We start from the raw sequence: 26135 nt of genomic DNA, 5'->3' as shown, positions 1-26135 counted from the left end.
GTTCCTTATTGCTGTGCTAATTTGACAGATTCACACAGGGCCAACTGTGCACAGTACAAACCATTTGACCCCTCGAGCGTTTCCATTTCGACCATTTGGTATACAACCAATTGGCTCAATTATGTACTAATACAAAAACGAGACGAATTAGAAACCAGTGGAAATTTTCCGATTGGGCCCAATTGTTTTTTTCAACTGGGCAAGGAAAAGGCAGATCTTCAGACTTGCTGCTCCTCGATCCATGGATAAAATCAGCCGCAAACGCAGCGGAATTGCCAGATCTGCAATTTTTTGAAGTGCGCGCACTGCTCCCGGAAGCGGCCATTTTTACTTTCTGCTTTGACGATTGCCAAACTTTGGAGCGTGTTCAAAAATTAACGCCTGGTAGGGAAAAAGCGAACTGCTTAGAAAACAAAAATATAGTTCTCTTTCACGTCTGATAGCGCAGTCTGTTCGTGAGCGGCATGGGAAGTCTCAAAACCGGCGTTTAAAACCGTAGTTAGTAGGCTAATGATGCCCAATGGGCGTGGTACGGAAAGAGTTAACCTACGAACTTTCTCCCACACTTATTGAAGGTTTTTATTACATGACAAAGAGCACAAAATTATCATTCCTAATTATACATTCTACTTTTTATTAGTAACTCTGTTGTTTTTTTGCTTCTATAAGTGCAAAATAGCATTCAGCATTATCAACCTCCCACATGACCTGTGGCCTGGATTTAAAATTTTTCCCGGCATGTTCGCGTGCACGAGAGGCATGGATTGATTGGTCAGTACACTTAAGCTGGTTGCTTGTTTTGTGCTAAAACCAGTTTATTGCGCTTCAATATGTCGCATTATTTAACTTGGGGTAAAGTGACGAGTCGCGAGCGGAGACGTAAGCCTGAAAGCTATGTTTCAGTCACGAACCATGCAGAATAAGTGTACATAGAAATGGAATCTGGACAGTAGCCAAATTCTGCTGCGACTGAGGACGGCAATACCAGTCAGCCATTTAGCTTGGCTGCTTGAACTGATATGTAACATTTGTCTCATTAATTTGCAGGCAGAAAGAAGTTAACAGACTAGATCTCGCATTCCATATGGGCAGTCAGGACCCTCCATTGCTGTTTCCAAAACAAACATTTATAACGAGGCCATCATTATATACAGTAAAACCTCGTTAAACCGTACCCGCTTAAACAGTAGTTTCGTTTTAAAAGTAGTAAAGTCAAATCCCCGACTCAGCAGCCATTGAACATAATGTGTTTCGTATCCGCATAAACCGTACCAGTTTACTGCGTACGCATCGGTTAAAACGTAGCGTTTGAACTTTTCGTCGCGCAAACACGGCGCTGCGCCGTCTCCATCGGGCAGCCCGGCAGAACAACAGGCCTCAGAGATCGGAACAACGGCCTCCAAGCGCCCTGTGCGTTTGCGCGTGAAGCCACATCAACATCAACATCATTTCGACGCGGTGCCAGAGAGCGTTATGGCGTCGTGCAAGCGAGGACTCGCGTCGTTCGAAGCTTGGATAAAAAAGACGCCGGGTGCTCAGCATAGAAGAAAAATTAGACATCGTCCGTGCTATCGAACGTGACACGAAGAAGTCGGCGCTGACACGCAACAGGGATCTGCTGTTGACTACAGTGTGTGGCATTTGGAATGCGAAGAAGTTGCTCGGCAGCGCTGCTGCGACTGCGAGGTTCGACTTTTCGCCATCGTTGCCTCTGTTGTTGCCGAAGTGTCGACTAGCGACAGTGACGAGGACGACACGGAAAGCGATAGCACGGGCGATTCAGGCCCGACAGTGGCATAAGCTGCGCGTTGCGTCAGCCTCATGAATGCAATCGTCGCGACGACAATAGGGGCGCGATAACGTAACTCTATTCCAAATGAAAATTATTCCAAACTCTGGCACCCGTAATGAAAAAGGCGCCGCCGAGACTTCTGCAGCACTACTGCGCACGTGCACGGTGAATACGTAACGCCAACGAGGAATCTGCCATGCGAGTGTTTGCCGAGAAGAGGGGGCTGGCTGAAAAGCTGGCACGCAGCTTCAGTAAGTTCGACGCCGCTGTCGTCGGCGTGCTAGGCCGCCGCGGCATCAAACGAAAATAACGCTTTTGTCGCGCTAAGTGAATAAATACTGCATGTTTTTTCCCCTTTCATCGCACTTTCTCTGAGTTCCGTTTTCGACAGGTAAGTGGGCGATCTCATGCTATTCGGTTAAACAGTACTACCGTTTAGTACGTACCTTTCCCGAGCTCCGGCCAACTACGGTTTAACGAGGTTTCACTGTACACACAATCATGAAACAGCAATATCAGAACGAGTTTCACATTTTTCATCTTATTGTAGCTGTTGCCATAGGAGACTGAATAGCCTTATCAATATATTGTAGCGAAGAAGACTGGCGTGCCCTATGGACGCACTATCATCATCGGCCCGCCGACGAAGAGGGGCTCGCGCTCTCGGTGTTTGACGCTAGACTGAGACGGTCGCGTTTCTGAGTGCTCAATAAACCGCGCTACAATATCTTTTTTTACTTCACCAGCAACTTCTTTCATTCACAAAACTGAATGATACTATGCTAATGTGAAGTGGAAGTACTCAATTTAATGTATTAAACAGTTGCATGCGTGATAATTCACCTATATTTCGCACTTGTTGGTTCCAAAGGCTCTTTGTTCAGTTTGGTTTACCATAGGGCATTTATTCTTGCATTCATGAAGCAGTGTGTCACTTTCATGCAGAAAAAGAACGTATCAGTTCTAATACCTTCGTCTTTCATGCATTTGCTTGTGGAACCAGCAGTGTGATCACTTCTAGTGTATCAATGAGCAAATACATGTTCTCATTTGTGACCTTAATACTTAAGTGTTAACATGCATTGTAGTTACGCAGACATAATTTTATAGACAGAAACAATATTTAACATGCTGCTTAAGCACCCTAGAACAAAGTGTACATCTGCATGCATATTGTAGTCACAAACCAGTACTAATATTTAACACGTTCTTGCATTTCATATAGCAAAATTGTGCTTTTTCAAAATCTGATGAAGCCAAAATTTCTGTCCAGACATGCAGTAAATAGGACGGCACCAGTGTAAAGCAACACACTCCATGCACTAAAGAGAAGCTACTGCCTACTGCAAGGCCAATGTGTGAACATTGGCTGCTCCTGCAGGGTAAATGACATCAGGTTCAGAAAGTAAGTACCGTATTTATTCGCGTATAACCCGCACCAAAATGTGAAAAAACGCGTTTAAAAAGTGGGGGTGCGGGTTATCTGCGAATTTTTTCCTTGGGAGGGGGGGGGTCGGCTTCACCGCAATGTGCGGCGGCCTCCCCGTGTAGTCCGCCATCCCCATCGTCATCGACGCTTGTCAAGCCGATGAAGGGCCAACGAAAGGCCAGCATTGTTGAGCCTCGCGTTAGGCGCTGTTTAGTGTACTTACCCCAGTTTGCACTGTTTGCCTGCTTTGTTTTGGCATCATGAGTGCGACTCGACGGCAGTGTTTCACAGCGAAAGAGAAGCTAAAGATTATAGCCGCTGCCGAAGAAATCGGCAACAGAGCTGCTGCAAGACAGCATGACGTCGACGAGTCGTGCATTCGCGACTGGAGGAAGAAAAAAGAGAGTCTCGAAGCAACGAACCGGAACAGGCGAGCGTTTCGGGGTCCGAAGACTGGCGCGTACCCCCACCTCGAGACGCAGCTTGCGAAGTTCATTGAGGAGCAGAGAAGTCGTGGCCACGCTGTTTCGACTGAGATGGCGCAAATGGAAGCCCTGAAGTTGGCCCGGGAATTGAACATTCCACGTGAGTTTCGTGCAAGCCGTGGATGGCTTCAGCGCTTCATGCGAAGACATGGATTTTCTATGCGGCGGCGAACAACCATGTGCCAGCGGCTTCCTGAAGCCTACGAGGAAAAGTTGTTGAACTTTCAACGATATGTGATCGCACTTCGGAAGGAGCACAGCTATTTGCTGTCTCAGGTGGGGAATGCTGATCAAACACCTGTGTACTTTGAGATGCCGATGGACACGACCATGGAAAAAAAGGGCTCCAAATCAGTCAGCGTGCTGACCGGCGGAAATGCCAAGCTGCGCTGCACAGTCATGCTATGCGCTTTGGCTGACGGCACGAAACTGCGCCCGTATGTGATTTTCAAACGCAAGACGCTGCCTAGCATTCCACTGCCCCCAGGAATCGTTGTGCGTGCGGAAGAAAATTCGTGGATGAACAGTGGCCTAGTCGGTGACTGGCTTCGAGTAATCTGGGAGCGAAGACCAGGTGCCTTGCTGGCACGCCGGTCGATGCTCGTACTAGATTCCTTCAGAGGCCACTGCACTGATGCGGTGAAGGCTCGCCTTGCCGAGACCAGCACCGACCTCGTCATAATACCTGGCGGCATGACGTCCATGCTACAGCCACTCGACGTGTGCCTGAACAAGCCGTTCAAGGCACACGTGAAGCGGCTGTATGCCCAGTGGATGGCCGACGGCATGTACGCCCTCACACCGACGGGACGCGTGCGAAGGCCTGATATTCCATTGCTGTGCCAGTGGATCGTGGATGCGTGGAAAGCGATACCGGCCGATTTGGTGCGCAAAAGCTTTAAAAAATGTGCGATCAGTAATAGTCTGGATGGTTCCGAGGACGACTACGTCTTTGAGAGTGGCGATGAAGCCTCGGATGGCAGTAGTGAGAGCGGCGACGATTAAGAATCGGATAAACAGTGACGTGGTGGCGGTCGTTTGAATAAATGTTCTGAAAACGAAATGATCACTGAGTGTGAGTTGCATCTTTCTAGCGCTCATTTTTTTTTTTTCAGGTAAACGTGCGGGTTATACGCGAGTTTTTTTTTTTTTTTTTTTCCGCCGAGTTCAAAGTTAGGGGTGCGGGTTATACGCAGGGGCGGGTTATACGCGGGTAAATACGGTATGCTTGATAAATGCTGTATTGGCTTGCTAGTCTTGAGATACACGTCATTTGTTTGTAGCAGATGATATGAATGTTCATATTTATGGTTCAGCACAATTGGTTAAAACATAAAAGAAAACACTACATGAGTTTGGCTAATCTGTGCTGTATATCTTGTGTTACTGTTCTGCCCCAGCAGTCTGCACCAAGCACATCTTGGTCATCACAACAGCCTCTATCTACACCAACAGGAAGGGGCTGGACCTGAATCTGCAACGCTTGTATAGCAGAAAGAAGCATATGCAGAAGTATTTGGGTGAGATACCAAGAGTCTACGGTGAACTGTGTCGACTTAAAAGAGCTTCATCCATCATTCCACAGGCATGGGTAGTGGCCGAGTCATCCAGGTACCTCAATAAATACTTTCTAGACATTTTTCGTATTCAGATGCACCTGCAACCTCTGAACAAGCACGGATGATGCTGGCCAAAAGACTTCCATCAGTTTGCCCTTCCTTAACGTCTCCTGGCCATGTCAAATTCCATTTGTGCCAAGTATATATTGTCTCTGATGACTGTCCCTGCGAGACAGACCCATGCAACGTGCCCAGCGCGAGGAGGGGATGAACGCAATAAACGTGTTGCGCCTTTTTGTCCACTCGCATGAAGAAGAAGCCCTAAATGACTGTACTTCTTTGGAGCACCGTGTAGTGCCTAAGCTCATGCAGAAGCAGCATGCGCAAATCATGCAGTTTTTCACTGTGAAATAAATACTTGAAGGACGAATTCACCTTCACTGACATGTAGCATTTTGGCTTCGTTTCTGATTCATTCACGCGAGCCTTAACGCGAAACCTGCATGTAACGAAAAATTGTGAACTTTTGTTAACTTCATTATATCCAGGTTCAACAGTAGAAGTGATAACTAGGCAATTATTATTATCGTAGACATTTCGTATGTAAGCTGGACCTGGTCCCACATTCTATCTCATGCTTTTTTTTGCCGAAGTGATGGCACAGATCATGACTGCTGTGATCTGACCAGTGCATTGAACTTAACAGCACCCAAAGTGCAAGAATTCATAGTGCTTTATGATGACCGCCTCAAATTTCTCCATAATGCATTAGACACATGTTTAATACTGTTTTGTCGCACAATCCAGCTATGAACATTATTATTCCTGATAGCTTCAACATCCATAGTATTGTGTCATTGTGGCTAAATTATTAGGTAATGGTTGCTAGTATATGCATGCCCATAGTCCTGTTTTTGCGCAGCGTAATGGTGCAACACTGCCTAGGCAGGAATGGTGTTTGTGGGAACTTCCAGTACACAGGTAAAAAAGATACTTCACAAGCACAGCTCCAAGTCTGCTGGGCTACTTCTGTAGAAAAGAGGTTTAAATTGCTGACCCTGACCTCACAAAGCTCTATTGCTGCCTATCAGCACTTATGGTACGACAAAATAAGCGCATAGGCACCTATGGAAAATATTTTCTAGATTTACTTTAACAGTTGCTGGCAATGGGCAGCAGCAAGTATATGGTGGTGAAAAATGCACAATGTTTCCCGAACTTGTCAAAAAAAAAAAAAAAAAGGCTCTTCTCAAAGGGCTCGATAATTTGCGCACACTCTTCCTTGCTGTATACAAACAGCACACAGGTGTCCAGGCCAGTCACACCCATCTGCACATGCACCTGAGTGTAATACCTGCTGCCTCTTTTGAGTTAACCAGCATGCAACTGCGCTTTGAGTTTTCCCATGTTGTAAACAAACATCTGCAGCAACCAAGCCCAAGCTACGAACAAGTGCCTGTGCCAGAAGGCAGTCTTCAATTGACCAGGCTGAGGCACTTGGCAGACAGCTTCCAGGGCAATGATTGTATGGCTTCCTATTGTGACCAGCCAACACACACCTACTGCCTAGACCACTAAAAGATAATTGTCCTATTCCTTTTGTAAGGAAGCTGCACTCTTGTTTTTGCATCTTCAAAACCTGTTTAATTCTTTCGCAGGTGTTCTCTGTGATCCCACAACTGCCAGTCCCTCGGCATGTTGAAGAGGCTTTGCACCCACCAAGCTGCATTCATTAAAAGTTCTTTACAAACCTCGTGGAATGGTTTGAGTAACAGGGGAGTAAATATAGGTAGGTTCCTTGGCTCATGCATGTGACAGCTTTTTGGTGCCCCACTTGGTAATTGTTTGTACACCAGTTGTCATGCTGAATAATTTACAGCATTGTTGCAGTCAGCATTGTTCATGGCACATGTAGAGACAAGGTGATGGTCGTAGAGAGACGAACTAATGTGGGTGGTGCCTCTGCACTCCAGGAATGGCTCCATGATCACACACTCCTACTGCTATACTCCGTTTCATACATCAGGTGCAACGCTGGCAAAGCTAGCGCTCTTTTTCGCGCAACCCGCATCCACGAAACAAAATACAGTAGAACCCCGCTGTTACATTCCTCACTGCTGCGTTTTCCCGGCTGTTAAGTCGTTTTCGTCCGGTCCCGGCATAGCTCCCATAGGATCCAATGTATTGGGTACCCCGCTGTTACGTTGTAGCTGTGAAAACGTTCCCGCATGATACATCACAACCTGGCACCCCGAAACCGGCCGGGCAACGCGCGCCCACCGCTATTTTGACGAGTCTTGGCCAGGCTTGGCTACGGAATTGGTTACAAGACCATGGCCTCCGAGATCACCCCCTTGCATGCGCGTGGGTAATCTCGGAGGCCATAAAAAGCCACACGCAAGTTGGAGAGATTGCCACTAGATGGCCACTGCCTCGTCAGCCGAAGCGAGTAAAACCTGCGGGCCCGCAGCAATCCAGTCTTTCTTGTTTATGCGGTTCAACCCATCCGAGTCGTCCGTGTCCTCCCGTCAACACCTACGCTGCCTACGCCTCGTCGGGCCTCGCTAACACCGCGAGCGATTTGTCGTCCTTTGATGGCGTCGCGCAAGCGCAAGGCGCTTTTCCTCGAGGAAAAGCTGGATGTTCTCAACGCAGTCGACAGGCAGCCAGCGCAGAAAAGAGTCGACATCGCCAAGGGTCTTGGTCTGCCACCCTCGATGCTTAACTCTTTCAGTACGGCGCCATAGGCCATCGGACACAGAGTTCCGATGACTTTGAATCTCCCGCAAAATTTTAAACCGCCGCGCTACAGACAACTAACTCCATCTGGCGGATTCATTTAGAACTCCTCTTTCAGTTTCGTTTTTGTTTTTTTGTTGTCTGCGTGCGGAGGCGCCACCGCAAGTGAAATTTGAACCGAAGGTGGTTTCGAGTTCGAGGAGAATGGCATCCAGTCCGCGCCGCGCGCCGCGACAACTGACTCCTGTTCCAAGCACTTTCGCCGCTTCTGCTGCTGATTTTTGTGATCCAAGCAGCAGTGATAGCTCAAGCAACGATGCAGGATCGTCAGATTTTAGCTGTGATGAAGACGCTCCAGCTCAAGTGCCCCGAATGTCAACAGGTGCTCGCAGGTCGGTTTTGTTTTTGACTTCGCGCTGTAATTATACAAAAACGTGGTTCAGATTTGAAGAATGCAGCTTTATTTTTGTGTTTAGGGTTTCAACAACCTACGGCAGGGATATTTTGCCAAGTACACTGCGCCGTATCGAGTTTCAACCCACAAGACAACCCGGTGCTCATGTTGGAGCAGTGCGGCGGAGCGATGCGCGTCTGTTCTCAAGAGCGCTGGATTTTTTCCTCTTGTTTTTTACTACAGAGGTGATCAAGACTTTGTGTGAGAACACAAATAAATATGTCTGGATGCATATTTTGGACCGACCGACATACTCTCGACGTGACGGCTCTTGGGAAGAAGTCGGGACTCCACTGGAGATGCTCAGACTTATTGGGATAATCATCTATATAGGAGTTGTTGAAGTGCCACGACTGCACTTATACTGGCGATCAACAGGAATATTCAGTAATCTTCTCCCGCGAAATATTATGCCAAGGGACCGTTTTTTCGCATTGCTGTCATCCCTAAGTGTAGGGGACCCGGAGGACTTGGCAGCTGCAGCAACTGTTGGAAAGACTTGGAGGGTGTCCTGGCTTCTGGATCACATCAATAAAGAATCTGCAAATTTGTTTCAACCACAGCGCGACCTCGCCGTTGACGAACGCATGGTGAAATCGAAGGCTCGATCAGGTATAAGGCAATACATTCGAGACAAGGTGACGAAATTTGGATATAAACTGTGGGTGCTGGCAGATTCAAGAAATGGATACATCCTTCAATTTTCGGTGTATACTGGCAAGCGTGAAGCACCAGGACCGCATGGCTTAGCCTTTGACGTCGTGAGCAAGATTTGTACAAAGTACCTTGATCAAGGCTATAGAGTTTATATGGACAACTTCTACACTTCAAAAAAACTTTTTGAACACCTCCTCGAGCACAAAACTCTTGCATGCGGAACAACACGCAAAGATCGTCGCTGTTTTCCAGTTGAATTGAAAGACTCATCATGGGAAAAAAGTGCAGAGCGTGGAGATGTCCGATGGATTCGTGATGGCAACATCCTTTACATGCAGTGGAAAGACCGGCGTGCTGTAAACTTGATGAGCACGATGCACACAGCAAATGAGCATGTGCCTGCCAAGAGGAGAGAGAAAAGGGGGCGCCAATGGGCTCTGAGAGTCATCCGAAAGCCACTCCTTGTCCACGACTACAATGCCGGGATGTTAGGCGTGGACAAATCAGACCAAATAATTGCCACATACAACGTCCTCAGAAAATGCGTACGTTGGTGGAAGATGCTGTTTTTTCACTGTGTGGATATCGCGTGCGTGAACAGTTTCATACTGTTCCAGCAGCACCGAAAAGACAACCCAACAGTTGGAGAACTTTCTCGAAGCACCTACTTTGACCAGCTTGCATTTAGGGAAGAACTGATTCAGCAAATATTTGACTATGATGAAGTCGCAGAAGGTCATGCTCCTTTCTCACCCCCCTTCTCGCCCTTGGACCCCATTCAGCACCAACCAAAAAGAATGAAGAAGAGGAGAAATTGCAAAATCTGCTATCAAAAAATAAAGACACAGAACAGAACAAACGTCATGTGCTCCACTTGTGAAATATACCTCTGCTTCTTGCCCTCACAGGACTGCTTCGCCGAGTGGCACAGCTGTCAAGGCTGCTAGATTGATGGGCCCCGATAAATGCAATACGTGGTGTACAGGATTGATATATATTGGAAGCATAGCTAAGGGGCCTAGCAACAGTTTGTATATTTCAGAATTCTCAAAATAATTTTCTGGCTAAGCGCAGTCACTGATTTCTCTTTGTTTATACTTTTCTGTGCACATTCTTTAGTTTATTTGACAAATAAAATGTGAACAACTCTAAATCTCACAGCACAGTCCTTGTTTCTATAAAAAGCCACATCAATAAGCTACGATTTGCTGCATAGCAATGTTAAATGCGTTTCATTGTTCAAGAGAAAAAATTTTTTTTCTGGAAGCACTCTAAATTAGCCACTTTTCTGCCGTAACGAAAGAGTTAACAGCATCGTCTCGAAGCGTGCCGAGATACAAGGGAATGCCGCGCTCTTCGGCCCGAAAGCTAAGCAGGCTCGTGGCGCCAAGTATGGAAACCTCGACGAGTCGTTTCTTACTTGGTTTAAACAAGCTCGCGCTGCCGGTGTTAACTTCGACGGCAGCATTTTGCGCGAGAAGGCGATGGAAATAGCCGACCGACTGGGCATCAGTGACTTTGCGGCGTCAAATCGCTGGATCGCCCATTTCCGGAAGAGGCATGGCATCGCGTATAAGACGGTATCCGGGGAAGCAGCAAGTGTAAACTTGGAAACAGTCGACGATTGGAAGGCCACACTATCTGCCATAATTGAGGGGTATGAGCCTCGTGACATTTACAATGCCGACGAAACGGGTCTTTTCTTTCGGGTGCAGCCATCCAAGTCGTTAAGCCTGAAGGGCGAAGCATGCCACGGAGGCAAATGCAGCAAAGAACGATTGATGGTGCTCCTTTGCTGCAACATGGATGGCTCAGACAAGCTGAAGCCATGGGTAATTGGAAAATACCGAAACCCACGGTGCTTAAAGAACATTCGCCTGCTGCCATGTCACTATAGAAGCAACAGTCGTGCATGGATGACGGGTTCTTTGTTCGAAGAATTTCTTCGTTACTTCGACAACAAGATGGGCTCCCAGTGCAGGAGTGCTGTCCTTTTTCTGGACAATTGTGCTGCCCACCCGAGAGACCCGTCGTTTCTTCGGAACATTAAGCTTGTTTTTTCTCCTGCAAACACTACAAGCCACTTGCAGCTGTTGGATGCCGGCGTCATAAAGAACTTAAAGCACTTGTACAGGAAGTCCATCGTAAAGCGCTGTCTGGCGCGTATTGATCGCGGACAGCAGCCTACGATCGTTTCAATACTGGACGCTATGCACTACGTCGCTTCAGTATGGACTACAGTGAGCGCGTCAACTGCACAGCACTGCTTCGCGCGGTGTGGCTTTCGCATGGACGGCAGAGAGGAAACTGCCACGGAAGCTGAAGAGACGGAAGCAGCCTCTCATGATCAAGAGCTGAGTGAAGCTTGGAATGCGCTGGGTGCCACGGGAGTCACGTATGACGACTATGTCGCCGTGGATGCTGCTGTCGTGACGTCCGAGTGTCAGAGTATCGCTGAGATCGTTGCAGACTCGGTCGCGAGTGAAGCCTCAGACTGTGATGACGACGAGGAGCACGAGCCGCATGATTCTGGGGAGTTGGCGGACCCGAGCTTTGGAGAAGCCGTCGCGGCTCTGCACCTCCTTCGCAGGTCGCACCTCAAAGATGCACCTCCTTCGGAGGTCGCACCTCAAAGCGACGCTGAGAGCAATGCGGCTTTCCAGGCCACCGAGAAACGCGTGGTGTTTTCCAGCGAGCGGAAAAAACAGCAATCGACCATTCTCGACTTTTTAAAGACCTAAGCTCACTTAATGTCGAAATAAATTGTTTCAAGGCAAAGCTGCACTGTTTTTATTAATTTTCGGACCTTTCCTCACTATTGCGTTTTCCCGGCTGTTACGTTTTTTTTTTTCGCGGTCCGGTGAAAAACGTATGAAAGGGGTTCCACTGTAGTGCGTTGCTTGTGGTGAGCGAAAAATAACAAATGTTTTAGCGGCAGGCTTCGTGGATAATACATTTGTCATCAGCGTGACAAAAAACTCTTATTACGAGCGAATCGATCAAGATCTGTGATATTGTATTTTGTGTTTGTCTTTTTCCATTTCACATTTTCGCTGTCCCCGCAACCCTGGCCGCCGTGTTTGCTCTTTCCGGCTCTCTTTCACTTTTGAGAAAATGGCGCCCAGCTCAGCGGCCCCAGCCACCTCTCCTGTGTGTATTTTCTCGAAGGTTCGTACATCCAAGCTGTTAAGGCACGCCAAGCAAGTAATCGCAAATGTGTGCTCCTGTACCAGGATCCGTTTTCCGGAGAAGTCTATTCAGGAAGTACTGAGTGGTGCGAGGGAGGAAACCAGAGTACCTCCCCGTGCCGTTGCCAAAATCAAGGCAGAGCATCTGTGTGGGCCTTTGGCATCTCCGAAGAAAAAACCTTGCGACGTGAAGATTTCAAGCTCGCCAACAGTCAAGAATGACAGCTTCACAGTCCATGACATCCATCTGAAACTGCACAGTATGTATGCGAAAACGGAAGTCCCAACACTGGACAACGCTAAAGGCCGTCAATGACGACGACCTGCCGAACTTCAAGAAAACAACATTGTGGAGGTTGATGAAGGACATCGGATTCACATTTGAAAAAAGAAAATGGAACCTTGCACTGATCCAGCGAAGTTACATCATTGCCTGGCATCACAGGTACGAGCCGTTCCTTGCTTATTTTCCTACGCAGCATGTCTAGACTGGTTTCATATAGAGCTTGATGTTAGCGTTGCGACCTCGTAGTCGTAACAGTGAGTGTTGCTTCAGAATAACACATTTAAAAGGAATCGTCTTAACCACGTTGCTGTTGCCTACCTTTTGTGTAGAGGTGACTTTTCACAGCCAGTTTTGCGCTATGTTTGGGTGATGCACGTATCTGCATGGGTCAGATTTAATCGGTAAATCCCAATTGGTGTGGCAAGCAAAAACAACAAAACTGCAAAAGATGTCGTAGCACTGCAATGGGTAGTGCCATCTCGTCGTCACTGTAGGAACGAATGAACACTGACTGTACACTGCCCTTCGCTCCGGTGGTGCGAGTTACTGGTGCTACTGCTGCGAACATTGGCAATTTTTGTTTGCAGTGGCCGCAAGTGAAGAGATTTCAAATGTTGCCGAATTAGTCAAGTACACCATGCAAACATACAGTGAATATAAACTGGCTACCAAATCCTTGGCACAAAATTTAAGCCTGAACAAGGAGCAATAAAGCCAAGATAACTCTTTTTCTCGATTGTCTTTGGCGGCTGTTTGTGAGACAGTGGTCAGCAGTGTGTTTGTTGCAGTGTGTTGCCTGCTTACATGCTGCAGTGTGTTATTTACTTACGAGCATTAACTCGTGCACTCGGTTGTTTCGCATTTACAGGTGCATCATCTACCTAGATGAAACATGCCACACATCTCCCGGTCATATACAAGGTGAACAAGAAGGCCTGGATGACCGGCGCCTTCTTTTCTAAGTTTCGCACTGCACTCGATTCCAAGATGCGTGTTAAAACAGAAAGATTCTTCTGTTTATTGACAACTGTGCGGCAAATCCAGTTGATGATGACTGGCTGCAGAACACAAAGGTCGCTTTTCTGCCACCAAAGACCACCAGCCACCTGCAGCCCCTGGATGCAGAAATCATTAAAACTTTGACGTTTCACTTCCGTATCTTGATGGTCCGTTGGCTCTTGGCCAAGATAGCGCGAAACGACAGACTCGAGGATCAATCTTCCCGACGCCATACATTTTTTGGCGATGTCGTGGGATCAGGTAAAAGCGGAGACTATCACAAACTGTTTCAAGAAATATGGCTTTTTTGGTGCTCGAAACCAACTGGGCGACCAAGTAGACACGGCTGCGCTTGAAATCCTGGAATTGGACCAGTTAAACTTGGACATTTCATCACGAGATTGTGTGTGCAGATGAAGACCTGGCAACCTGCGAGTTGCGCACCATGCAAGATATTGTGGATTTGTACAGTGTGGCGGCAGTTGCGGATCATGGTGGTGATGACAACACGTTAGAAACCGGAGAGAGCCATGGCAACCAGCGTTCAACAGTGAGTGATGCACTCGAACACTTTGACACACTTCGTAGCTTCGTCGTGAATGCAGAGTTGAGTGAGCAAACTGCAGCTTCATTTCTTTTTTTACTTTTCCAAAGAATTTAATCCTAGACGTTGAAAAGGAGAAAGTGCAGGGCAAATTGACCAGCTACTCCAATGTTGCTCAATAAAAGTGAGTTGCAGACAGAGTATGTGTTTTTTCTCCTTTTTTTACCCTTTTTGGTTAATATGATTTTTGCATAATACGTTTCATTTCCCGGTTCCTCTGAAAAACATATCACTGAGATTCCCCTGTACATGGCAAAAAGCGAATCTTCTGGCTTTAAATGAATGGCATATTTTCCGGACATCGTGCCAAGACTAGAGAACAACTTGGGATACAGCGCTTCAACTATTTATCCAATTGCACATCAGGAAACTTCACCACACCCACGGCCTCAATGGCTGGAAGCCCCAGGAGAAGTGTGTGCACCAAATCCACAATGTACGGTGTCTGTCATGTGGCTTGCTGCTTTTAGACCATGTCCACGTCAAAAGTCCCCTTCAAGCTAAGGCGTTGGCTTCCTGCCCCCATCAACACTGTGTGTGACGAGTGTAACTGCGAAGGAACTCCAGGGAAACTGGGCAGAAAAATAGAATCCGAAATCAATCCTAGCTATCACTGATACTCCATTTATCGTTATTCACACAAATCTAGCTTTTGTACCATTGACCATTCTGACAAAATAACCTTGCGCTGAATTTATTGCAGAAATTCCTACCTCATGGCTTTACAGGCTGTTCCCGCAAACCACAGTAAAGCATCCTTTGCCTTTACAAATGTAACACCACACTGCCCCAGCAGGGCACTTGAACCTAAGGTGGTATGAACATCCACAAACTCAGCACTGCTGCAAGTCCTGTTGATTCTTTCGCACCAGGTGACCAGGAAGTTGGCGAACAGTGCGGCTGCGGCTGCTGTAGGTTGAAGCCCTAGGTGTCGTCCGTGGAGCTACAGTCCCCACTTTCTCTATAATGTTGCCACGGCAGAGTGCAGTTTCTGCTGAACAGTCCCCTTCACTCGAGCCTTTGCCAGCGCTGTTTCTAGAGCAAGACTCAAATCCAACTAGAGTGACTCCGACAATGCGGCATAGACAAGTCCCACAACGAATCTGTCTCGAATCAACTGTGTGCGAAATGCAGCAAACTCACAGTAGTCTGCCAGGGCATGTGGAGCGGTTACGAACTCGTCAACCATCTCGCAAGGTTCCTGTTGCTTACGGAAACAGGTGCTTTCATGCACCACATTCTTTGTTGCCACTAAGTGAGCAGAGAACTTTTTGCAGACAATCTCGTAGATTTTTTTAAATTTTTCTTGGGAGATCAAACATCTGGAAGATTTTCCTGGCATGTCTGCCTATGGTATAGAGCACCATCTTAACTTCGACTTTTCTGACCTTTTGTTCAGGTCAGTGGCATACTGGCAGTCACTGAATTCCTGAACCCATTCAGGCCATTCTGACATCCAGTTGAAGTTCCCCGGTGGTGGAATTGCCAATGCGGCAGTCCGACGCGTGGGTGCTGACGAGCGAAATTCCATCATGCTGTCAGTCGAGCACCATGACAACAGCCCCGAAGACACACGGAAGACAGATACTATCCCATTTCTGACACGATGTCGTGTCTAGGGCACGCAGTGACCAAAGAGCAGGCTTGGACATTGTGATGTGTGGTGCGCGACGTGGTGCGGGGCTCGGGACGGTCGAGAGCAGACGACGCTGAGTGCACACGCGCCGAGCTGGAAGGAGGAAAAACGACGACGCCGAAGAGCGCCCGGCACGTGAACGCGCGGCGCAGGAAAGACAACAAAAGGAAAAAGCAACCAATTAGAAAAGACCACGGGGCGTCGGGCAGCCAATCAGTAAATGCCAAATCGGCCAGACCACGAGAAAAAGCGTGGTGCGCTGGCAGAAGGGGGGCAACACGCAAGAGGACACGCAGGGAGACGCCGGGGAGACAGACGCCAGGAGAGTCCCAGGAAACGACGGCAGGAGGAGGTCAACCACCGGAGCGGGCGTTGAAGACGGGCCGTCGGGTTCCGGACCCGAGCCCACCAGGACTTCACCCGCCCGGGGCCTCCTGCCAACCTGTTCCTGTGCGTCGCCCGTCTACCTGAGCGTGCCGTCGGCTCCTCAAGGCCGGTGAGCTTTTGCGCCAGTGGGCAGGACGGGAACAGTCGGGCTTCGGGCCCGAGTTCTACGCCAGCTGCCCGGCCAGAACGCCACCCCCGTCTGCCGTGCCGCCTGCTGCCCGAGGCCGGCGTTCGAGCTTCCGTGCCCGTGGGCGAGAGGGGAGCAGTCGGGCTACGGGCCCGAGCTCTCTGCCCGGCCAGAACGCCGCCGCCGTCCACTCCTGCCACAAAGCCGCCAGCGTTACCTCGCCTCACCAGAGCTGGCGCGCTCCCGGCGCCCGGTCGGTCAACCTACGCCGCGACCTTTGGTGAGGCCGGCGCCACTCCTTCTGCCAGCTTGTTGCCGCGTTGCCGCGTCGAGACTGCGACGAGTCCCCGCCCTCGTGGCAAGCCCGGACTAGCACCCTCGTTAAAGCCCTAAGTGTGTTCCTTACCGCAATGTTTTCTTGAGGGTTTATTTTATGCATGCTTTCTGTTTCTTTCTATTTACTTTTTGCCTTTTCTGTTTGATTAAAAGTCTTTGTGTGTGCGTCCAAACCAACGGCTTCGTCCTCAATTGGGTTCTCGGAGGCTCCGCCTAAGAGAACCAACCGAACCATTGAGAACACGAACCTTTGCCCATCAGTGGGTCATCACAGACATGCCAGTTTGGCAGATGCAGAGCAAAAGAACCCCGATGTTTACTCCTGCCTTGCTTATATTCCGGCAGCTCCGGATACAGTACGAGCATGCGCTGCGTTACCATGGTTGCGCACAAGTCAGAGTGAAACCACACAGCTGTTGACCTTGGTGCGAATGACTTGGGCATAAGGTCACAGAGAAAACAATTTCTTTTGTAGGTTTTACTTTTTGGGTTTTCTGCTACCTAGCTTCCCTTCTAGCATATTTTCTCTATCTAAAAGTTTGCCTGAACTTGATGCGACCGCGACCACTTTTTGAACACATTCGGTAATTCATTTTAGTTAAAAAATTTTTAAAATATTCCTGATGCTTACCGGATCTTTTATGTATCATCAGTCAAAGTGCAAGAATAGCAGCGAGTTTCTGCTAGTAAATACTGCATGATTCGCATATGTCGACTGTCAAGTTTCGCATTAGAATACAGTAGACTCGCGATAATTCAAACTCTGATAATTCATACTTTCGGTTAATTCAAACAAAAATCAAATTTTTGGTTGGTTCGCCATGTTTTCAATGTATTTTAAGGCCGCTTAATTCAAACACCGCAATTCGGTTAATTAGTACTTTTTGCTTGTCCATACCGGAAAATTATCGGCTATCGTTGCCACCACTGGTGAAAAATCTGACTGCTTATATCACCACAACAGCGGAAAATGTTAAAATAAGCGCACTATGGTCTAAAAAAATAAAAGAAAGCGAACAAGAGCCTAACAAATAAACGTTCGAAACAAAAGCCTCCCGAAGGGCACATTGTTGCTCAACTTTCCGTGGCTTGCTAGCATGCTTGCTAGTCAGTTCAAAGCAGGAAGTTCGAAATTAAAACACATAACCCTCAAAACTTGTGGAAATGACGACTGTCCACCTGCGTTTGTCAAAACGCTCAAAACTGACGTAAAACCTGATGTAAAAACAAAGGTGCGAAAGTGCGATGTAAAAAAAAAGAGGTGCGAAAGTGACGCGAGTAGCATCGGCCGATTCCGAATCACGTGACCGCTCGCACTTTTCTTTCCCTGGTCGGTCGCCCGCGTTGGTAGCATCATGTCTCCGCGGGGGAAGTACCGAACCCTTTCTGTGAAAGAAAAATTGGCAGCCATAGAAGAAGTTGAGGCTGGAGCGAAGAAGACTTCTGTGGCATTGAAGTATGGAATCACGAAAAGTACGCTGACAACGATTGTGAAAGCGAAAGACAAGCTGCGAAACAACGCAGGCCATTTCGCTCCCGACAGAAAAAGGCTTAGGGAGGCGGCGCATCCGGAGCTTGAGAAGGCAGTTTTTCTTTGGCTGAAGCGCGCTCGGAGCTGCAGTCTACCAGTAAGTGGACCAATCCTGCGAGAGAAGGCCGAACAACTGTCTTTGCGCTTTGGAATTGAAGACTTCAAGTGTAGTGATGGATGGGTGTCGCGATTCAAGGAGCGACATGGCCTCACTTTCAAAACAGTAAGTGGAGAAGCGGCAGCGGTCGATGAGGCGGTTACTACCGACTGGCAGCAGACGCGTCTTCAGAGCCTACTGCTTGAATACTCCCCGGCTGACATTTATAATGCTGACGAAATGGGACTGTTCAAGTGCCTTCCTCAGCAAACATTGTGTCGCAAGGGGGAACGTTGCACCGGCGGAAAGCTGAGCAAGGAGTGGCTCACAGTCATGGTTTGTGCCAATATGGATGGTAGTCACAAGCCCGAACTTTTCGTTGTTGGCAAATCAAAGCGTCCGAGATGCTTTAAAGGCGTCCGAACTCTTCCCGTTTCTTATGCAGCAAATACACGTGCATGGATGACGCAATCTTTGTTTGAGGATTGGCTGCGGAAACTTGACGTGCGGTTTAAGCGCGATAAAAGAAAAGTGCTGATGCTAGTGGATAATTGTCCCGCTCACGGTGACATGGAGGGGCTGGAGGCAATTAGTCTTGAATTCCTCCCTCCAAACACAACAGCTGTCCTCCAGCCTCTGGATCAGGGGGTAATCAAATGTCTGAAGATAAACTACAGAAAGCTACTCCTTAAGAGGATGCTAATATGCATGGATAATTCCATGTCGTACAGCGTAACACTGCTGTCGTCTGTGGGAATGCTAGCTGACGCATTGAGTGCAGTAACATCGGCAACGATACGGAACTGCTTCCAGCATGCCTTCCGCATACCAGGCCACACCAGTGATACCTTGCCTGACTGCGCTCGAAATGAAGGTGAAGACTGCCTCCAAATGGAGAGCGATGAAGCAAGGCTAGTGCTTTCTGCACTCCAAGCACACAACATAGCTGCTGACCTCAGTGAATTTGCGGCTGCCGATGATAACCTCTGCGTGTGCAGGGAAGACACCCTGGACGACTTGGTGGCTGAGGTGCTGCCAGCACACTACAGCAGCGAAAGTGAAGAGGAATCAGAAGAGCAATCCTCTGTGACAGCAGCACAGGCCTTCCACTACCTTGCCGAGGTCCGCAAATTTCTGACTGTAGAAGAAAATTCTCAAGAACAACTGGCTGCTCTTAATGGAATAGAGAACTTTGTTCTTAATGCACATGTAAAGAAAAAACAATCAACAATTCACGATTTCTTCAAACGGTCTAGTCAGCCATAGATTTCCATTAAACTTGTTCTGGATCCTTCACCTCTGCTCTGTTTTTACTGTGTAATTAAAGAGTGAAATGTTTAAAATATGATTTAAGTGGATAATTAATTGTAATGCGCGCTGTAATCTTGCTCAGAGTCATATATGCGAGAACTTCCGATAATTCAAACTTCCTGATAATTCAAACAAAATCCTGGGGTCCCTTCGAGTTTGAATTAACGAGAGTCTACTGTAACATCGAACGATGACAAAAGTGAAAAAACGACTTGCGAAGCCCTACTTCAGGGGGAATAGTTTCATGGTGGAAAAGAAGATAAAGTGAGTGCGAGCAGCAGGATTTGCTCTCCACAGATCAAAAGATCCTGTCCAATGCTTGGTTGCGGTAATCGGAAGATCAAATACCCCCTCCCTCCCCCGTTCTCTTTCCTTTTTTTTTTAAATTTAACATTCTCTAAAAGCACTACATCTGCAGGCTTGGAGTGACGCCTGACACCGGCGAAAGATGCCGAGAACGTGGGGCTATACTAATCGAGGTACAACCAAATTAGGAAGGCCCACAAAGCTTGAACAAAGACATTCCCTCACCAAAACAGGAATTAGCCTCCTTGGTGCAGCATTCGGCCACAACCTCCCTGATGATATCTACAAATCACCAATGGCCCTCAGTCCCCAGCAGCTGCGGAGCACCTGACCAAGGCGGTGGTCAGACCTGTAACACAGCAGAGGGTGCTAAGATTCACTGGGTCCAGACAGGTCGCCAATGGAAACTGACCTTTGCAACCTTTAACACCCGAGCTCTGTCGAATAGGGCTAGCACAACAGGAGACTTTGAGGGACTATCAGGCATTATGTGCGATCATGTGGTATTTTACCAGGGCATTACTATGAGTACAAACATTGTTGAAGTTTGACATGCGGTAACTTCAGTTCCAATCAGTCTAGAGCATTGTACCACTGCATACTCCGATTACTGAAGAGAAATTTTATATGCTGACATACATCACACCACATACAGTTTAGCAAATAATATATTATGTAGGAAAACTAAATGTATATCTTCTATTAGCACATGGAAATCAATAGACTCCACGAGTATCATCAAGAGAGACTACAAAATAAAAAAAAGTTTGTTAATGCAGGGTTTCCCTTAACAGGACTCTTTCACGAAGTATCAGCCATAGTGAGGGATATTATTGGCCTTAGTGACCCTCTATCTATAACCCATCTATCGCAGATATTTGAAGTGAGCTTTTAGGCATGTACGATCATCTGGGTTGACCCTCTCCACCTTAACCCATATATGCCTAGTGTCCTATATGTAGGACACTGAAATTTTTCAAATAACTCGAAAATTTTTTTTTGTCAAAAAGCTAGCGCCCCCTAGGGGGTGTTTCTGAGGCTATGGCCTTCTCGCGTGCAAGTCTTGGTTAGCGTGGGAGCACAGCTCGCCAGGTGCTTGCAGTTTCAAAATCGGCGTTCCGCGTGAGCTTCGACGAACGCCATGCCGAGAAAGAAAATGTAAGTAATATAAATTGAAAAGATTTTTGATGTTTTCGAGATTTTTGTCAGTTATTCCTGAGTAATTGAATATGCTGTGAAAACAATGTCGATGTGGTATAGGCAACATTTTTTTGTTTACGATCTGTCAAACAGCGGTGTCCTATATGTAGGACGCTAGGCAGATCGGGGGTCGCTGTTGTGTCACTCTGGAACGCGCGATGCGTCGCGCGCGTAGCGTTGAAGTAGCATAGTAAAATACATATGGACGTATGGCAGAAACTTTTTTTTTTTCCAATTGCAGTCAGAAGATTCCCTGCAGTTCATTTTACCGCAGAAGAGATCCGCAAACGCTCAACGACATTCTAAACCAGATTGACGCTGGGGAAGATGTACCGTCTACGGTGGCCATTCTTCCGCCCGAAAATCACGCGGCGGCAGTGACAGATGAAGAAAGCGGTGATGAAGAATGCACCAGCATAGACCATCTGCCGGGGAGCACTCTTCGTGCTGAAGTTCTGGACACTTGTTCAGAGTCAAGTGAGGACGAGAACGACCAGGAGCCACCAGCTAAGCAACAGAAACGACGTGTCAAGTGGGATAAACGCGATTTGAACGCGAGTTTCCCAACTCGCCACTCGTGTGATTCAGACTCCGCTGAAGGAACACCGCTAACTCCAGTAGAGGCATTTGAAAAATTTTTCGATGATGAAGTCATCAACCTGCTTGTTGCAAACACCAACACCTATGCACAACAGAAGAATCGGTTGTTGAACGTGAACGCAGGTGAGATGAGATGTTTTCTCGGCATTCTGCTTCTCAGTGGCTATGTGCCGGTTCCAAGGCGTCGCATGTTGTGGGAAAACTCACGTGATTCTCATAATGAACTCGTTGCGAACTCTATGAGGCGGGACCGATTTGAAGCCATTTTCACCAACCTACATGTGGCTGACAACAACAACCTAGTACAAGAAGACAAATTCACAAAACTGCGACCACTGTTTAGGCTCTTGAATGAACGGTTTCTGTTGTATGCTCCATTACTAGACTGCTTCAGCATTGATGAAAGCATGTGCGAGTACTTCGGAAAGCATGGATGCAAGCAGTTTATGAAAGGGAAACCAATCCCATTTGGCTATAAATTGTGGTGCATTTGCACCCCATTGGGCTATTTGCTTTCTGTTGAGCCCTACCAAGGGAGGTATGGCGTCAATGTGGATGATAAAAACAAGCTTGGTCTAGGAGGATCTGTTGTTACAGAAATGGTGTCCAGGTTAAAAGAAAGGCTTGATTACTGTTTTCATGTGTTCTTTGACAACTTCTTTTCAAGTCTCAAACTTGTTAGAATGCTTTCGTCAATGGGTGTCAAGTGCACAGGCACCGTGCGGGATAACCGAATAGAAAACTGTCCCATCCTGACACAGAAAGAAATGAAAAGCAAGAATCGAGGCTTCTACGATTACAAAGTCGACGCTGAATCTGAAATTATTGTATGTCGCTGGAAGGACAACAGCACAGTGACCGTCGTCTCAAATGCTCACGGGGTCGAGCCAACACAAATGGTGAAAAGATATTCGAGAGAAAACAAGTCCAAAGTCACGGTGGAGCAGCCGTTCTTGATTTCGAGCTATAATGGCAACATGGGAGGAGTTGACAGACTAGACCAAAATATTTCAAAGTACCGCACAGCCATTCGAGGAAAGAAGTGGTATTCTTCACTCATGACATATCTGATTGATGCATGTGTGAATAATGCATTCCAGTTGTACAGAATTGGAATGACCAAAACAGAGCTCCTCACATTTCGAAGGACAATAGCGATGTCGTATATGAAGAGTTATGGCACCAAGCCATTGCGTGGAAAAAGCCAGCAATCTTTACTGGAAGCCCAAAGCCGATTTGACCGCATTGACCACACAGTGATTCCTCAAGAGAAGCAAACAAGGTGTGCTCATTGCCATGAGAAGACCACAACACGTTGTGAAAAATGCGACATCGGAGTCCATGTGAAATGTTTCAAATTGTACCACTCAAAGGAGTAGTATATGTGCCTAGTGTCCTATATGTAGGACGGCTACAAAAACGCAGTTCGAAAAATTTTTTTTTTCAATAAAAGGTTGATTCTACTTTCTGAGGTACCAGAAGCAATTATTACGGGAAAATAAATCACTTTTCTTAATTTCCCCAAGTTCAGGCATATATGGGTTAAGGTCAGTGCAGGGTTCCCCAGAATCCTTGGCATGAAATACTTTCATTTTTTTTGCTTGAGGTCCAGAATGAGCTCCTTTCTTCTTTAGCGAGAGTTCATCGCCGTCGATGCTTTTTTCCCTGAGGACGGGTCTTGAAGATGAAAAAGAAATAATGAAAAAGTCGATTTTTCAATTTTGTTATGATCACATTCAGCACATCATTCTGCACCTGCTCGCAAAAAATTAGCGCTTAAAACGCATAGTTTTGCTAAAAAGTAAGCTTTTTTATGCGACCGCACGAGTTTAATGAGCGAGAAAAGCCCCAAAGTAGCCAATTTGGCGCCGTTCGTAACTTCGCAACCATTCACTGGAGCCCGGCCAATAGGTCTCCTTCGAAAGTGCGTCCTTCGGGCTTTCTTTCCCGCCAAACGCGAGCATTCAAATCTACGCTGCGCAGGGCTGTCGAACAAGAAAGAAATATGAAATCTTGCTGTCTGATTGGTCTGCAGCAGGCATGTGACAAAACGGTGGCTTGCCATTGGCTGTTAGCAGTTTCGATGGCGTTTCAGGTGCCTGGCACAAGCAAGGTTGTTGTTATCTTGTCATAGACTGTCATCGAACACCGGCGAGCGCTATGCCTAACGACTATCGGAAATTCTGCACTGTGTACCAGTTTGGCAAAAAACGAAAATGTACTGCGAAGAGAAGAGTTGTACCACTGCCGTTGATAGAGATGATAGTGACCGTCGAAACAACAGCAGAGAGCTTGCTTCTAAAGACAAAAATTATTCATTGTTTGCAGTTGAGGCAGTAGTTGCAGAGGCAGTGATGCGCTTCAACCTTGTCACCCATGAGGCCAGCTCAAGCATATTGAGAGAGTTCCAATTAGAACAGACCTCTAAAGGTAGTCCAAGGGCCACTGAAAAGGACTGTCACATTGCTAGTGCAGAGAGGAAGCGAACGTCCTCAGCAGCTTTTCAAGCAGCTGCGAAACAGTCAGCGAGGAAAGCCCCATCCAGATTATTCCCCTGGAGCCTTTTGAGCCATTGGCTATGCCAATTTCATCCATGCAGTAGAATAAAATGCTTTAAATGCACAATACATAGAAGCTAGCTTATACAGATCTTGAAAACGTATTCGGGGAACCTATACGCAAATAGATGTTGGCACTACACACTCCATAACACTACAAATGTTCCAGAACTTATCCGCAGCAACTTAAGAGGTGCGCTGCCAAAACGGGCTATCTTTGAGGATGCGCAATTTCAGCACAAAAGGAACAGAGAAAAATTATGTGAAGGTTTATGTTTACAGTATTCACGCAAAGAACAAGGGAAAGCAAGTAGCAAGAACCACCTAGCTGTAAAATTAACAGATTTTCAGCACGTCAGGACGATCGTATATGCGTCCATTCCTTTCGTCTACGTCTGCAGTTATTCTTGCTTATTTGCGTTTGTATACCCAGGAACTGTACTGCGACCGCGGCGGTAGCAGCGCTGTCAACTCCTCACAAACGCGAAATGTCAAATTATGTCTGACTGATTGAAGGCACCACTGTAGGTTAAATAAGGCATACAATTCCCAACTCCCTGGCGTTAGGCTTGCAGCATTCCCAGAAAAACTATGGGGTCAGTTACCCCCCCCCCCCCCACTTTCTTCCTTCTCATTAGCTCTAGTATAACTGCTGTCTAAAGCTGTAGAAAAGCTGAAGATACTATTGGGAGCTGTCAAGGTCACCTGCTTTGCGTGAGGCTCAGAGCGAAATTGATACGATGGCCCAACGCACCATTCTGATTAGCTACCTGGGAGTGCTAGTTTTCGTACGCCAAGGGACAAGCCGGCGCGACGAGCAGATGATACGCGACTTGGGGCCTCTCAGTAAGCGCTGAAAACTATTCCCTTTTTTATTTTTACACACAAGTGTTAAGTGCTGCTCAAATTCAGCGAAATTATATCATGTACCTAGGCGCGTTCAAGACCGCGTGCATGCGTGAGATTCGGGAAAGAAGAGGTTAGGACCACGGATAAGTGACACTATATCATGCAACCTATGACGATCAGCAAAACCCGCAAGGGGCAGACAAATCAGCGGATCTCTGAGGCATGTAGGGCCCTCTGGGCCGTACTTTTCGGCGACAAGGTAGCCTAGCCGCCTGCAGGATTATCTTACTGAGCTATGTCAAATGCTCGGTTGCAGCAGTTGGAAGTTCACATCCGCCTCCCCCGTTTTTGTCTTTTTTTTTCACATTCTCCATTTCACTACATCTGCAGGCTTGGAGTGATGCCTGACACCGGCAAAAGATGCTGAGAGTGAGTGGCACTATACTAATCCAGGCACAACCAAAGTAGGAAGGCTCACTTACCTTGAACAAGGACAATCTCTCACCAGAACAGGAATTGGCCTCCCTGGTGCAGTATGGCCTCCGTGGTGCAGCCCTCAGTCCCCAGCAGGTGTGGAGCATCTGATCAAGGTGGCAGTCAGGCCTGTAACGCAGCAGAGGGCGCTAAGAAACTCTGGGTCCGGACAGGCTGCCAATGCACACTAACCCTTGCAACATTTAACACCTGAACCCCCTCGAGTGAGGCTAGCTTAGCAGGACTTTTTGAGGAACTATCAGACATTGTTTGGGATATTATCGGCCTTAGTTAGATTAGAAGCACTGATGAGGCTTACACATTGCTAAATAACGGCCATGTCCTCTGCTATAGAAGTCTCCCTGATAAGCAATACGGGGTAGGATTCCTAATCTATAAGGACATCATGGGCAACATTGACGAATTCTACAACATTAACGAGAGGGTAGCAGCAGTTGTAATCGAACTTAATAAGAGGTATAGATTAAAGGTAGTACATGCCTATGTTCCGATATGCAGTCACATCGATGA

General features: G+C 47.3%; 1 protein-coding gene across 4 annotated transcripts in view; it reads right to left on the bottom strand.

The window, feature by feature from the left end:
• LOC142587514 (uncharacterized) overlaps nucleotides 1-26135 on the bottom strand; it is a 457134-nt gene that overhangs the window by 413037 nt on the left and 17962 nt on the right. For 3 of the 4 annotated variants that reach the window (XM_075698577.1, XM_075698580.1, XM_075698579.1), the window contains exon 2: nucleotides 25613-25733. In XM_075698577.1, the coding sequence (XP_075554692.1) occupies nucleotides 25613-25711 (99 nt within the window). In that variant the 5' untranslated portion in view covers nucleotides 25712-25733. Of the gene's footprint in view, nucleotides 1-5700; nucleotides 5752-25612; nucleotides 25734-26135 lie in introns of those variants that run through there. The other variant, XM_075698581.1, reaches the window with a different exon arrangement.

The sequence above is a fragment of the Dermacentor variabilis genome, chromosome 7 (assembly GCF_050947875.1).
Source record: "Dermacentor variabilis isolate Ectoservices chromosome 7, ASM5094787v1, whole genome shotgun sequence".
Lineage (NCBI taxonomy): Eukaryota > Metazoa > Arthropoda > Arachnida > Ixodida > Ixodidae > Dermacentor > Dermacentor variabilis.
Note: the sequence above shows the minus strand (reverse complement) of the source record. Positions and strands in the feature narration are given on the sequence as shown.